The sequence below is a fragment of the Lolium perenne genome, chromosome 2 (assembly GCF_019359855.2).
Source record: "Lolium perenne isolate Kyuss_39 chromosome 2, Kyuss_2.0, whole genome shotgun sequence".
NCBI lineage: Eukaryota > Viridiplantae > Streptophyta > Magnoliopsida > Poales > Poaceae > Lolium > Lolium perenne.
This window is the reverse complement of record NC_067245.2, coordinates 197,807,418-197,821,728: the sequence shown is the minus strand read 5'-3', so window position 1 is coordinate 197,821,728 and position 14,311 is coordinate 197,807,418. Positions and strand designations below refer to the sequence as shown.

The following is a 14,311-nucleotide window of genomic DNA, read 5'->3' as shown; positions in this document are numbered from 1 at the left end:
TTGATGGTAAATTTAGCAACTTAAAAATTACTCTGCACTAGCTCGATTGAAAACAGTAGTAAAAGGTCAAACTTTTTTTTTTGCCTTCTATGCTCTTTCAAACAAAGCCGAAATGAATTTTTCACCCAGTGTTGTATACATCTGGCGAGGGAACAAAAACACATGAAATTAGATTGGGCACTTAAATACAATCTGCAAAAAAAAAGCACCCGATTTTAGTGTAACCACAAGAATATACTCGGCTCCCAGGAAAAGTGCTGCTCCATACTTCTCAATTCACAATTCCACATATCTCAGTTGCATCACATATATGTTTCACATAAGAAAAGAACATAAATCATAGAACAATGCAATTATAGGTACATACTCACACCAACAGAATAACTAAGAAGCATTGGGAAGAAAACATGAGAGAGTTTCATGACAAATTCTTCACAAGAATGACAATTTGTTCCACAAGTAACCCAGGAAGTTCTTCAGAAATCTCTGTGATCATATCCCCATTTTATCAAAGTATACAGCAAGGGCATGTCTGGAGAAAAAGAGAGAAATGTCAGTTAACGATTAAAATGTCTTTCGAATATCACATGAAATAGAAACAGATAATGGTAGTTGCTCTGAGCATATGTTCAGTATAAAGATATAGACACCAATATTTGCATTTATGCAAAAAGAAGTGATTTAATAATGAAATCACTAACAGCATTGTATCCAAACTGCAAAGTTTGAGATCTACCCATAAGGCCATAACCAATACAAATAAAGCAGATTACACATGGTATTGCTGTTTTTTACTACTGTAACAAATATGCATATTGAATATGATTAAATGGTTAAGAATTTGGTTGTACCTTATGTACTGAAGTTATCAACCACACTATATTCATTACACTAACTTTTCACAAGGGTGCATTAAAAGACCACTATGAATCATCATTGCAATACTTACTTTTATTAGTACTTACAATTAAAATGGTAGGATGGTTAGAATTGAAATTAAGATTAAACACTTCAAATTAAGTCAGTATAGAACCACGTCTATTTGAAATTATAAATTACTCATTATTTACAGTCAGAGTAAGCAGTGGCTGAACTACACATAGCTACACCACTGAGAGTCAGGTTCATATCACATGACTGGACAGTTTTGCGGTACGTTGTCAATTTATTCAGGTTTTTATTTGCACATTTGTAATCAGTTTAATTCCACTGGCTGTGCTGCAGTAAATAACTAGTCTAACACGTATTACATGAACCACAAAACTGATTGGTTGCTATCTTGCTGACGGACACAGGACTCGATTACCAGATTGCTTACTTTTATTTGGTTTTTCATGGCTATAATAGATGACAGTAAAGCTACCAATTCCCTTATGAAAATGCATGGTATTTCCAAGTTGCAGGGTGGTATGCAGTCCAAATTTTGAAGTCAGACAAAGGTAAGTAAATCAATGCTAGTAGAAGCCATAAACAGTTTACTTAGGAGTTGCTTTTACTACCTGTTCAACCTTATTGTCCTGTCTGCGGTTACCAGATGACTGCTGCCTGGAAGACGAGTCAGGCGACAATTTATCATCCCTCACCCTGTTGAAGATACCCGTATACTTTTCACCTGATGTCGCATCACCCGCATCCCATTCACCAAATGGTGGAACAGCCACTTCCTCTTCAGCCTGGATTCAGAAATGCAAAAGCAATAGCTCATTACTCCACAAGCACATGTACACACATACATTTTGAAGACCAATAAGAAACCAAGGATTAGAATGTACTACGTTGTAGCCTTGGTTACTCGGCCTCATTCTGCTCCTTCCAGGAGTATGCTGGCCATGAGCATCTGACGAAGCCCTCCTTTCTGGAGTCTGCATTCCAGTTGCCCTGGGCTTCGGCCTTGATGGACTGTTTGAATGCATTGGTGAAGCAGATCCAGCAGCATTTCTGTATGGGCTTCTTGGTGCGCTACCGTCACCCAATTGCTCCCGCTGAGGATTTGTTTGTCTTACTGGAACAGCCTCGCGGTGATGGGGATCGTTTGCAGGCCTTCTTCCATGTTGTGGAGTCCTTGGACCCTGTTCTCGAGGATCAGGTGTATATGCTGATGGATTCAAAGGTGACTTGTGAGGAGGTTCGGGTTGACGTCCTGGCTCATTTGGATTGGCATAAACGCCTGTTTTCTTGCTCTTCCGCGCACCCTCAAACTTCTGTGTGTACGGGACTTCTTCAGTACTGTTCTCCCAGTCTCCAAATGCAGGAATGCGTGGTTTCTGTTTAACGACATAAAAAATTACACCTTGGAAATATCAGTACAACTATGTTCTAGGGTTCATAAAGAAATATAATCCATCGGTAATCAGGAATTATCATTTTCATAATAAATAGGAAACTATGCTGATGATTTCCCCTAGACGAAACTATGATGACAACTTAGTATGTATAGTCAGGACTCAGGAGATTCTTAATTCTAGAGTAACTGAAACTGAAAAATCCTACAAATGTAATTGCTGGAGTATTTCAGCTATGATGTCTAGCTGATAGATATTAATACAAAAGAAGAACTATATCTTACATGATGCGTGCTAATATTAAGTTTGCACTGTAAGCTAGTTGGTGACTCACATTTTTATATGTCAAATTAATCTGGATCAAGGCAATAAATACAATTCTAATATTTGTGTTAACTAGTTCAAGAGGATTTGTATCCTATTTGGAACAGTATGTGCTGTCCTCAATCTTAGAAACATTATCTTCTAGAACATAAAGTACGCCTAGCATACATAACATGAACAAATTACAACAAAAAGACAATCAGGCAGGTTACCCAGTTAAATACACTGCTCATTCATCAATGTATATATATCTACAGTTTCTGGACAGAAATGCCTCAGATTAAACTTGCACAAACATTTTCTAGACATGAAAAAATTGCTCCGACCTGAAAAGAGTATCTTTCTAACTAACAGTGCCCGAGCTAGGAAGGGCCACGAAATGAGAAGTTTCTCTACCTGATTAATTAGCTAACGTAAGAGAGAGAAATGATACATATATCCTCCATCAACTGAAAATGCATCATGCTTCACCAAGACAACAAAAACTAAAGATTTTTCTCGCACTAGGAACGTGACTTAGCATAAGAGAAAGTACAGATAAATCACTCACCGCCGCCATTTGCCTCTTAGAAAAGGCTAGGATGCCTCCTTTCTTCAAATTTCTTCAGAAAACAGACCAGAATCCTCCAGGAGGAATTACAGGAAGTGCCAACTTTTCTTTCACTAAACCTTCCTCAGAAAGACAATTCAGCACGAGCCTCACTGCTCCTTTCTCCTAACCACCTAACGAAATCTAGATCAAGTTCACAACAAAGGTTGACCGAAAGATATCCCCTTCCGGTTCAAAGAGACCGAGTCCCAGGAATGATTCAAACTCTAAATTTATGGTATCTTTTGCAAAGAAGCTATCCAATCCAGCAAAAAAGAAGGGATGGACTGAAGGCAGCTCCCTGGCAAAATTTCCCCAATCAAACAAAAAAATCGATTCTTCCCCAGAAGTCAAGAACCAGAGGGGGAGAAATTTTGCCGCACGGTTCTTCAGAGAAACACCCAAATTCTGTCCACACAAGGTGCCGCCAACCACCGTTCCAACTACTAGAACTGAGCAAACATCAACGAATCTAACCACCAACCCTCCCAAGAAGCAACCAGATTTCTTCAAGAATTTTGGTCAGTCAAAGGTGGATCCTTTCACGGTAACCCTGAGAGGGGACGCCACCAGCTCCTCAAGGTGGACTCCTTGGCACAAATCTCTCCAAGAACACAAACTCTACTAGTTAATCCTCTCGTGCCGCTCAAAATCCCCTCAAGAAAGATCACCTAGAGAGAGGAAATGAAGGTGGCTCTTTTGACCTCACAGCCTGAAGCGTGTTTGTGTGTGATATATACGCATACGCAGGAAGGAGGGAGGAATTCAGAGTGGGGAGACGAGGTTGGGGAGAAGCGAATGGAGGGAAGAAGACAAAGCCGTTGACGACGAAGCGCCACTGTGTGCTTCCGATTTAAATATTTTCTTGGCTAAAATATGGTACGGAGATATTAATGTGTCGCATCCATCAGTTTGGCCTTATCCTTTTTTAGGTTAAAAATTAGATATTATACCCCTTAAAGGTTACAGTTTGGAGTGATTATTTGGGGCCCTAGCAATCTGTCGGCTGATCTAGGGGAGAATCATCCGTCACCTTGGTCGTCCTATCCAACTAAATTGTGAATCTGCACGTGAAAAAAAAGTGATGAATCTGGAGTGCCCGGTCATTGCAACATAATTCTGACGAAAGCAATGATATTATGTGTAGCTTGCAAAAAAAATCGTCATCTCTAAAAGTTGTGAAAAATATTCCAACATTTCAAGCACATCTTTGTAGCAAAATAAAATAATATATGTAACAATCCTCATTTGGTTAGGTAAAACATTGGGAATGTGTACAACCGTTTGCAACAAGAAAACCCAACACATCCTATGTATATGCCCAATGCACACAACATCAGAGAAACACATTCACAACATTGGAGAAATCTCGTCCAAGCACACACCCAAAATTCACTCAAACATGTCAGCATTAGAATGCAACAAATGACATGTGTGTTTCAAGCATATCGAAACTTTGTACGCAATGTCAAAATCCCGATTCCACTAACCTCTATCAGCAATGGAGGCTTGAAAACTTCTCGGTAGCCATGAATCCGGCATGCCAAAGGATTATTGTATCCAAATCTAGCGCCTCGTGGATCAATCCATTCACAGATGTTATGTTCTCCGGTCGGCTCTGTGTGGGGAGCTTCAGAGTTCGTGCTCTATCAAGCTCGAACATGGCGAGCTCACCGTCATTTACTCCGAGGTGGCTAGCTTGTCGGCACGGAGGAATGGCATCTGATGGAGGAGAAGCGACTATGTCAAACTACCGGAACAACAACAACAAACACGTTTAGCAGGACGCGAGGTGGGGGGCATCGATCGTCATAGGTGCAACGGAAGTGCAAAGGAGCGGGGTCGGAAGGTACGAGCACGGGTCGGCGGTGGGGCATTGTACTGCCTAGAGTGAAGCCAAGCAGAGACCTGTGTGTTGTTACTTGCATTGGACTTGCCTAGAATGAAGTCGGCTACTGCATCAGCCAACATATTGTAAGCATTTTCCATTTTCTAAAGTCTATAAACCGTGTATTAACATGTCTCGACCTTACATGAACACATTTTATAGCCCGGGAATGTTGCTTGCTGCTTCATGTCGCCCTCAACGATGGCTCGCTCAGGTTTCTCCGGGAAATGCTCGCGGCACGAGGACACCAAGGGCAACTGTCCCGGCAATGGTGGTGGTGGCCTCCTCCTCCACCGGAGGTGGTCGATCGGGTGGTCTCACCGACGAGTTTAGGTGACGTGCCAACTGGTGAAAACCGCGCCTAGACTACGATCTGGGCGGACAATGGCGGCATAATTTGGCGTCATTAACTTGCCGAAGGCTTTGTCTTTGCTTGTCTCGTTATTTCACTTGGGAGCGGCGGATCCAACAGGTTCCCAGTGGGATGCGTGGGGGCTACTGGCTCGGTTTCAATAAAGGAGGCAGACCTAGGGTCCCTCTCAAGCCAAGACGAAGATCTGATTGACGCATGTCTTCATTGATCTGGACGAAGTGTCGTGTTCTGGAAGGCTCCGTCGGCGAACTCCATTAGGCGACTCATGCCTGGAGATTGTGAAAGATCGAGATGTCGCCTAGAGGGGGGGGGTGAATAGGCAATTACAAACTCTTGCGGATTTGTCTTGTAAGAATGCGGAATTAAACTATCGTTTAGTTTACAAGCACAAACCCTAAATATGCTAAGCTCAACTAAGTGTAACAATAGCAACTAGAGCTAAGCAAGATAGGCACAAGATATATGTAGCACAAGTGATAGCAAGATATATGTACTTCAAGCACGATGGCTATCACAAGGAAAGAGAGCTCGGGTATAGAAATAACCGAGGCACGCGGAGACGAGGATGTATTCCCGTGTTCCCTTGCTTTGCAACAAGGTACGTCACGTTTGGAGGAGTGGAGGTCCCACGAAGGATTCCCCGCGCCACGAAGGCTCACCCTATTCTCCGAACCACACCCACGAAGGATAATGGCCCTTTCCTTATGGTTAGCTTTTCCTCCGCTCCGGAGATGGCAAGCTCCACAACCACTTCACAAGCTCCACGAAGGAGAAGCCCGGGCCCCTTCACAATCTTCCACGAAGAGATCACCGGGACACCAACCAAGCCAACTAGGAGGTCACCCTCCAAGAGTAACAAGCTCACGGTCTCTCACTCGAACAAATCGTCGTGGAGAGCTCAACACTATGCAATGATGCAAAGCAAGAACACCGGAGGTGTTCAAGTCCTTCACACTCAAATCCCACCAAAGCAACGAATGCTAGGATGAGATTGGAGAGGAAGAACAAGGGGAAAAGTCAACCAAAGACTCCAAGATCTAGATCCCAAGAGATTCCCTCACTTAGAGAAGAAATGGTTTGGTGGAAGTGTAGATCTAGATCTCCTCTCTCAAATCCTCAAATATGAGCAAGAATCATGGGGGGGAACAAGAGAGAGAGCAACTTCTTCAAATGCAACAATGGAGGTGAGAGAAAGGGAAGAAGTCTCTTGCTCAAGGTGGAAGAAGAGCTATTTATAGCATGGGAGCAAAGAAAACTGTTGGGGGAAAAAGACAGAAAAAACGGGCAGAAAAACGGCCCAGCCGGCCACCAGGCCGGCCGACCGGAGCAGCAGCCGGCCAGGCCGGTCAGCAGCCCGGTCGGACCGGTTCCCAGGCCGGATGGGGCGGGTGGGCCGCGTGGAGGGGAAAAGCCCAGCCGGGCCAGCTGGCTGCTCCCAACGCGCGTGGGCCGCGCGTGCTTGTGCGGCAGATAGGTGTGGGCCGCGCGGGGAGCAGGGGGCGCCGGCCATGGTGTGGGCCGCGGGGAAGGCAGCCCAGGCGGAGCGGCGCCCGGTGGGCCGCGCGGCGAAGTGAAGCCCGGCCGGCGGGAGGCCGGTCCGGCCGGGGCAGCGGCAGGGCGGGCCGGTCACGGACCGGGCCAGCCACCGGACGTGGGCCAAAGACCCCTGGAGGCGGCCCGGATGGCACCAGCGCCGGACCCGGTCGCGGACCGGGTGGGCCGGTTGCTGGGCCGGTCGGCCGGCCGGCACCCTCCCCTTTTTCTCTTTTTCTTTTTATACTTTTCTCCTCTTTCCTTTTTCTTTAATAACTATTGCTCCCGAACTCCGATTCGCATGAAACCAATTTTGTTGGAAAGATAACGATGAATAGAACCCCAACAAAAACTGGAAATATGGAGACTCCTCTCAGAACATTTTAGATGATTTTAGAGAGGGAGTATCCCACCGTCAAGAACCGGTGAAGACGTCCAAACTCGAAAACGCAATAGAAGATGCATGCGGATTCCGTTTTCGATGAACTTGGACTTGTTGTAAAGCTAGCAACAAGCTCAAGAACCTCACATAGACAAACACCAAGAAGCAATAAGGATATGCAAAGTATGCAAAGGATTGAGCTCCCTAAGATGATGTGATCAAGTTACCCAACCGAAAGCCCCTCTTAATAGTGCGGCTATGTATCCTATAATCCGGTCTCCCATCAACCACCTTGAGACCGGTAAAAGAAAAAACCTAGCAAAGTCATACCTTTGCCTTGCGCATCCCGCTTGATCTTGATGATAGCTCTTCAAGCTCCATACAAGCCGGTATGCCTCAACTTGATCATCGTTGCTTCGTGAAGACTCACAAATGCTCCCCCATACACCATGATGGGAAAGCTCCATAGATGTACATCTTCACATGTCCATTATCACCAACGGACGGCAAGCTTCAAGCATGTGATCCACTTGAGATGCTCATCTTGAACTTGCCCAAATCAACTTTGTATCTTCTCATACTCACTTAAGATAGAGCATGGCTAATATTGAGTTCCACATAAGAACTCCATCTTCATTTCTTCTTCTTGATCATGTCACATATGTATCTTTAAAACAATGATCTTGATGCCAATACACAAGGTGTATCTTTATCTTCATGGCATCCATACTTGAATCCAACACATGGAATACAAGTAGTACCTATGGAATATTCCTTCATATAAACTCAATGAAAACATTAGTCCATAGGGGTTGTCATTAATTACCAAAACCACACATAGGGGCAATGTACCCTTACAGATTGTCGTATCGGATGGGATTTGGTCGCCCACAACCATGTTTTCCTGACCGTTTGGTTTCATAGGGAGCAATGCAATGCTCTGTAGTCTGTTGTCATCGTAGAACATGTCTTTAGTTCCATGGTGATGTCAGTAGTTGAAAGGGCGAGATGTCGCCTAGAGGGGGGGGGTGATTAGGCGTTTTCGAAACTATTGTGGATTTAGCTTGTAAGAATGCGGAATTAAACTAACGTGTATTTTACAAGCACAAAACCTAAACATGCTAGGCTCAACTATGTGCAACAACAACAACTCAAGCTAAGCAAGATAGGCACAAGATATATGTAACACAAGTGATAGCAAGATATAAGTACATCAAGCACGATGGCTATCACAAGGAAAGTAAACTCGGGTATAGAGATAACCGAGGCACGCGGAGAGGAAGATGTATTCCCGTGTTCCCCCACACAAGGTGAGGTACGTCACGTTGGAGAGATGAGGGCTACCACGAAGGTCTCCCGAACGCCATGAGGGATCACCTTCTTCTCCAAGCCAATACCACGAAGGACAAAGGCCTTTCCCTTATGGATAGATTTTCCTCCACTCTGGAGATGGCAAGCTGCACAACCGCTTCACAAGCTCCACGAAGGAGAAGCTCGGGCCTCTTCACAATCTTCCACGAAGAGGTCAGCAGAGCACCAACCGCCAAGTCAACTAGAAGGTCACCCCTCCAAGAGTAACAAGCTCACGGTCTCTCACTCGAACTAATCGTATTGGAGAGCTCAACACTATGCAAGGATGCAGAGCAAGAACACCAAGAAAAGTGCTCAAATCCTTCTCTCTCAAATCCCACCAAAGCAAAAAATACTATGGAGGAACTAGAGAGGAAGAACAATTGTGGAGGTCAACCAATGACTCCAAGATCTAGATCCAGTGAGTTCCCCTCACTTAGAGGTGGAATGGATTGGTGGAGGTTGTAGATCTAGATCTCCTCTTTCAAAGCTCTCAAAAAAGATCCAAGAATCATAGAAGGGATGGGAGAGGAAGCAAGCTCAAGAAGGTCAACAATGGTAGGAGAAAGTAAGTTCATGAACCTAGAAAACCTTTGGGGAAGAAACCCCTTTTATAGCCCCTCAAAATATGACCGTTTGGGGCAAAAAAAACCAGCAACTAGTCTGTCTGCCAAAAAAGTTCGGCAGCACCGGTTTCTACGCCGGAAGCAAAAAAGTGAAACCAGCAAGGAAACTGGCACACCAGTTCCCATGCCGGAATGGCCTGTCGGTTCCCACGTCAGAATCATTGCGGCTTGCTGGAATCATTCTGGTTTTGCCGGAATGATGTACTGGTACGCCATTCGGCATATACCGGAACTAATCCGACACGCTGGAATGATTTTGGCGGGGCCGGTTTCTATGCCGGAATTCTATACATAATAGAAAATGATGATAACTTTTGCATCCGGACTCCAATTTAGCAAACATGGGCTTTTTGATAAGCTAAGAACAAGCTCTATATAATAGAGGATATAAGAACCCAGAAAGATCTAGAGGTAAAATATCAAATAAGGAGAGGTATAAAACCTCCCTAAAAGAAGAACCGGTGCAACCTCCAAACTCGAAAACGCAAAGGAAGATGCATACGGATTCTATTTCCGATGAACTTGGGCTTGTTGAAAATCTAGCAACAAGCTCAAGAACCTCACACAGAGAAACACCAAGAAGCAACAAGAATATGGATACAAAGGATTGGACTTCCTAAGACGATGTGATCAAGTTACCCAACCGAAAGCCCCTCTTGATAGTGCGGCTATCCTAACCCGGTCTCTCAACAACCACCTTGAGACCGGTAAAAGGAAAACGTAGCAAGGACATACCTTTGCCTTGCACATCTCGCTTGATCTTGATGATGACGCTTCAAGCTCTACTCAAGACGAAATGTCTCGCTTGATCGTTGTTGCTTCGTGAAGACTCAAAATTGCTCCACCATACACCATTATGGGGTAGCTCCATTGAGGCACATCTTCACATATCCATTATCACCAAATGGACAACAAGCTTCAAGTATGATATCTTCGATATGCTCATCTTGAACTTGCCCTTCTCAACCTTGATGATATCCAAGCTTGATGCCATAATCCCATGGGCTATATGAGATCATACTCTTGATGCATGCCCATGGCAAGATATCTAATCCACATAGACAACACAAATGCACATATATAGTGGGTTAGCTCATGAAGCATAATTGACAAGGCTTACCGCCCACAAGATCACATGATCCAAAGTGGTACAATCTTTATGTTTCATGTGTTGACCAACTTAAATTCAATTCTTCACTATTAGTCTTGGTCAACCTTGTATCTCTTCATGATCTTCATTTCTTATTCTTGATCATATCATATTCTTCTCTTCAAATCGTTGATCTTGATGCCAATACCAAAGGTATATCATTATATTCATGGCATCCACACTTGAATCCAACACATGGAATACAATCAATACCTATGGAACATTCCTTCATATAAACACAATGAAAACATTAGTCCATAGATGATTGTTATTAATTACCAAAAAACACACTTTAGGTGCAATGTACCCTTACAGTAGTGGAGGATGACATGGAAGCCGAGATCTGTGAGTAAGGGTGGTTCAAGTCCTAGTACAGACGAGGGATTGGCTTGGTGAATTTTGACTTGGATCAGCGACATCGGCAAGTGGGGGAGAAAGCACAGAAGAAGCTGAGAGTCTAAGTTTAACGGTAAAAGCTCAAGGTCTGGACTTAATTGGTTGTGTCTGGCAATGATCTTATTGAAGGCGTTGTTTTTGAGAGAGCGGACCTTCTCCAGGGTGAAAACCAATGATCTATGATTAGGGCGACAACTACGCTTGTGCATTGTTTCCTTCTTGGAGGCATCGCTTTTGGAGAAGATAAATTTATGGTGTTGTCTTGGTGGTGTTTGGTCAGCTGTAACAAGGAATATATTATTGTAGCGGGAATTTTTTTGTAATTCTTCTTTCTATTTTGGTTGTGTGCATATGTGCTGCCATTAGGGCACGGTTGTTGCAGAGGTTGGATGTAACCTTTATCGAAGAAAAAAAAAACCAAAACTCCCGAAGATTTCCATGGTCTCCCCTGTCTCCCAAGTATTTTGGAGACATGATAAATTTGTTGAATTTTTAGATAAAAGGCTCAAAAAGCCCGACTTTAAATTAACAAAACCCAACACTATTCAATTGTGTTGAATAGTTCTATTTTAAAAAAAAAAACTTATGTACTTGATATTTGTTTGAACCCTGGGCAGAAAATCATTCTCGTGCGACAAAGAAATTTGGAGACTAACTTTATTTGAAGGGAAAGTTGCATTAATATGAAGAAGTATGGCATATATAAATAAATCAACAAACAAATTATTATTTTTTCTTTTGACTGGAAAATTTCAGCATATGCCATTTTCTTTTCTTAGCAAGCCCAACACTATTTAATTGTGTTGAATAGTTCTATTTTTTTTTGTAAAACTTATGTACTTGATATTTTCTTGAACGCTGGGCAGAAAATCATTCTCGGGCGACCGAGAAATTTGGAGATTAACTTTACATGAAGAAAGCTGCGGTAATATAAACAAGTATGGCCTATATAAATAAATCAACAAACAAATGATTAATTTTACACTTTTACTATAAAATTTCAGCATATGCAATTTTCATTTCTTGCAGGGAGGCATACGTAGTAATGCAACGTCTATGCTTAATGCATGCACTAGTTATTACTAGGTTAATAATCATCTCTAGTGACTTGTGACATAAGGCTGACAGCATCGCATGACGAAGTTTCGCTTACCTGTCTCACAAAGCGGTTTTCTCCGGGTTGATTTGCTCAAATAAAAAATAGATTTCCATGACCGATTTTTGTGTAAAATATGGTGGTGCTGAGCGGAAGTCTCCATGGACAACCCTCCAAAATCTGTTCCGCACCTTGACAAGCATGGGAAAACTTCAACATCTCATGAGCTGGTGGGAAAATTATTAATTTCCTGACAAAGCAGCTGCCCTCAGTTTTGTAACTTTGTAGGAAGTCAACCACGCACGTAGAAGAAATTGGGATCCAGAGCCAACATTTTTTTTAAAAGAGGGACAATAATAGTATTAACAGTGATGATGAACTGTTTAAATCTCTTAAAATAGTGACCATAACAGTGCTGCAGAAAAGTGTCACCGTTTCGTCCTGGGCTCCCGCGAGTCCCAGGGCGAAACCCTAGTCCGTCGCCGCCGCCAGCCCCGTCCTCCTCTCCCCCGCCTCGCCGCTGCCAGGAGGCGCCACCGGGCGAAGCTCGATCGGCGTCGGCGGCGGCGGGGCAATTTCTCTCCTCCTCGCGGTGATGGCGGCGCGGGCGGCATCGGTGCGGGAAGGAGCGGCGCTGGGCAGGGGGCGTGGCGGCCCGACCGTTCGACGGCGGCGCGGCGGCTCTGCGGGATGTGCGTGCTCGGGGCGGCGGCGGCTTCCGCGGAAGCATCTGCCACGGCGGGCGGCGCGAGGTCGGCCCGATGTGGTCCGATGGAGGCGGGCGGCGCGACGCGAGGGTGGGCGTCCACGGCGCATGGCGGTCGGGCGGCGGCGCAACGTCCTGTGAGTGGAGCCGGACGGGCAGCGCGGCCAGGGCGGCCGCCTCACGCGCGGGCCGGGGCAGGGGCCCGGCCGAGCCCACCAAATCCCCAGATCTGATACCACATGCAGCCATGGGGCTGCAGGTGCTGCTCTGGCCACTTCCAGGTCCGTGGTGGTGCTGCTAGCCGACGAGCGCTCATGGAGGCGGATCCCTTGCTATGTGGTCCTCCGGGCTCCCTCGGATCTGCGGAGGGCGGTGTTTGGACGCCGGGGCGGCGGCCCTGGACGGTGTGTGGCGACGTCGACCGGAAGGCGGGTGGCGTTCGCTGGTGCTGGCCGTGTGGACGGTGAGGAGTCGGCGGATGGCTGGGTGCGGCGTAGTCGTGCTCCGGCGCGTTCTTCGTCTATCCGTTGGCGTCTCCACTTTCCGGTCCCTCTGCGCCAGATACGGCATGGGTCCTCGGACTGCCCGTTCTGCGTCCGTGCGAGTTCGGTGGGGAGCTGCCGGGGGAAACTCTTGGCTGGCCCGGTGCCAGCCACATCGGCAGCGACGATTCTATCGCCGTTCTCCTTCTTGAAGGGCTGATGAGGTAACCCTCCCCCTATTCCTCTTCTTCCCGGGTAAAAACTCAGGCTACGGCCGGGCGACGATGGCGCAATGCGTCGTTCTCCTCCTTGGAGGCGCCGCTTTGGGTCGAGGGGACAGAGGGCTATCGGTGTGGTGACAATGACGGTGGTGCGGTTTGGGTGTGTCTTTGGTGAGGCCTATGGCGGCAGTCAGCAAGTTCAAGGCTTTTTTGCGCGCTCAACCACCTCTATGTTCTGTGTTGGCCGATGAGATGGGAAGGGTCCCTCCTTCGGCGGCAGCAAGGCGAGGCGGTCTTCGAGCCGGATCTTCATATCTTTGACGTTGGTGCTTCCCCTCTTCGCTTGGCATGTCTCTTTCCGTCCGCGGCAGTTCTCCGTAGCTTGTTCTTGTGGGCTCTTTGGTGGCCCTGCCGAGTGGAATTCTCTGTAGTTCCTCTAGGGCTTTGCCTCTTTCTTTTACCTTGTTCAAGTTTGTGTAATCAACACCATTGTATCCTAGCCGGTTGATGACTTTATTAATTTAAAGCTGGGCTCTTGAGTCTTATGTTTAAAAACCATAACAGTGCTGATGAATTTGGGGGCAGACTGTTTAAATCTCTTCAAGCTATGTGCCGCGAGGATAAGGAGAAATATAAGTCCATTGTGATGGCTAAGCTACAACAACCTTGGCAGAAACTTCACATCCTTAGCACCTCAGACGAATTAAAACACCAAGCAGGCAGATCAATCAAGGAGAAGAAGATCGAGGACAGATGGAGGTGGCCAAAGTTCTATAGCTACTCAAGTAATGTACCACGTCAAGTGTAGTTTTAGTCTATAATTATTTGGAGTAGCCTATGACTATGACTACTACAAAATGGAGTTGGTGGAAAGTGTGGAAGAAGACGATGAAGAAGATGAACACTACACTGT

General features: G+C 45.5%; 1 protein-coding gene across 1 annotated transcript; it reads right to left on the bottom strand.

Annotated features, from left to right (window-relative positions):
* Positions 1-247: 247 nt before the first annotated feature.
* LOC127334332 (RPM1-interacting protein 4) lies at positions 248-4,027 on the bottom strand. The gene is made up of 4 exons (XM_051360764.2): positions 3,157-4,027; positions 1,776-2,264; positions 1,500-1,673; positions 248-532 (listed from the first exon to the last, which is right to left on the bottom strand). Exons 1-4 carry the CDS (start codon positions 3,163-3,165, stop codon positions 509-511), a joined length of 696 nt encoding a protein of 231 aa, XP_051216724.1. The 5' UTR covers positions 3,166-4,027; the 3' UTR covers positions 248-508.
* Positions 4,028-14,311: the final 10,284 nt, after the last annotated feature.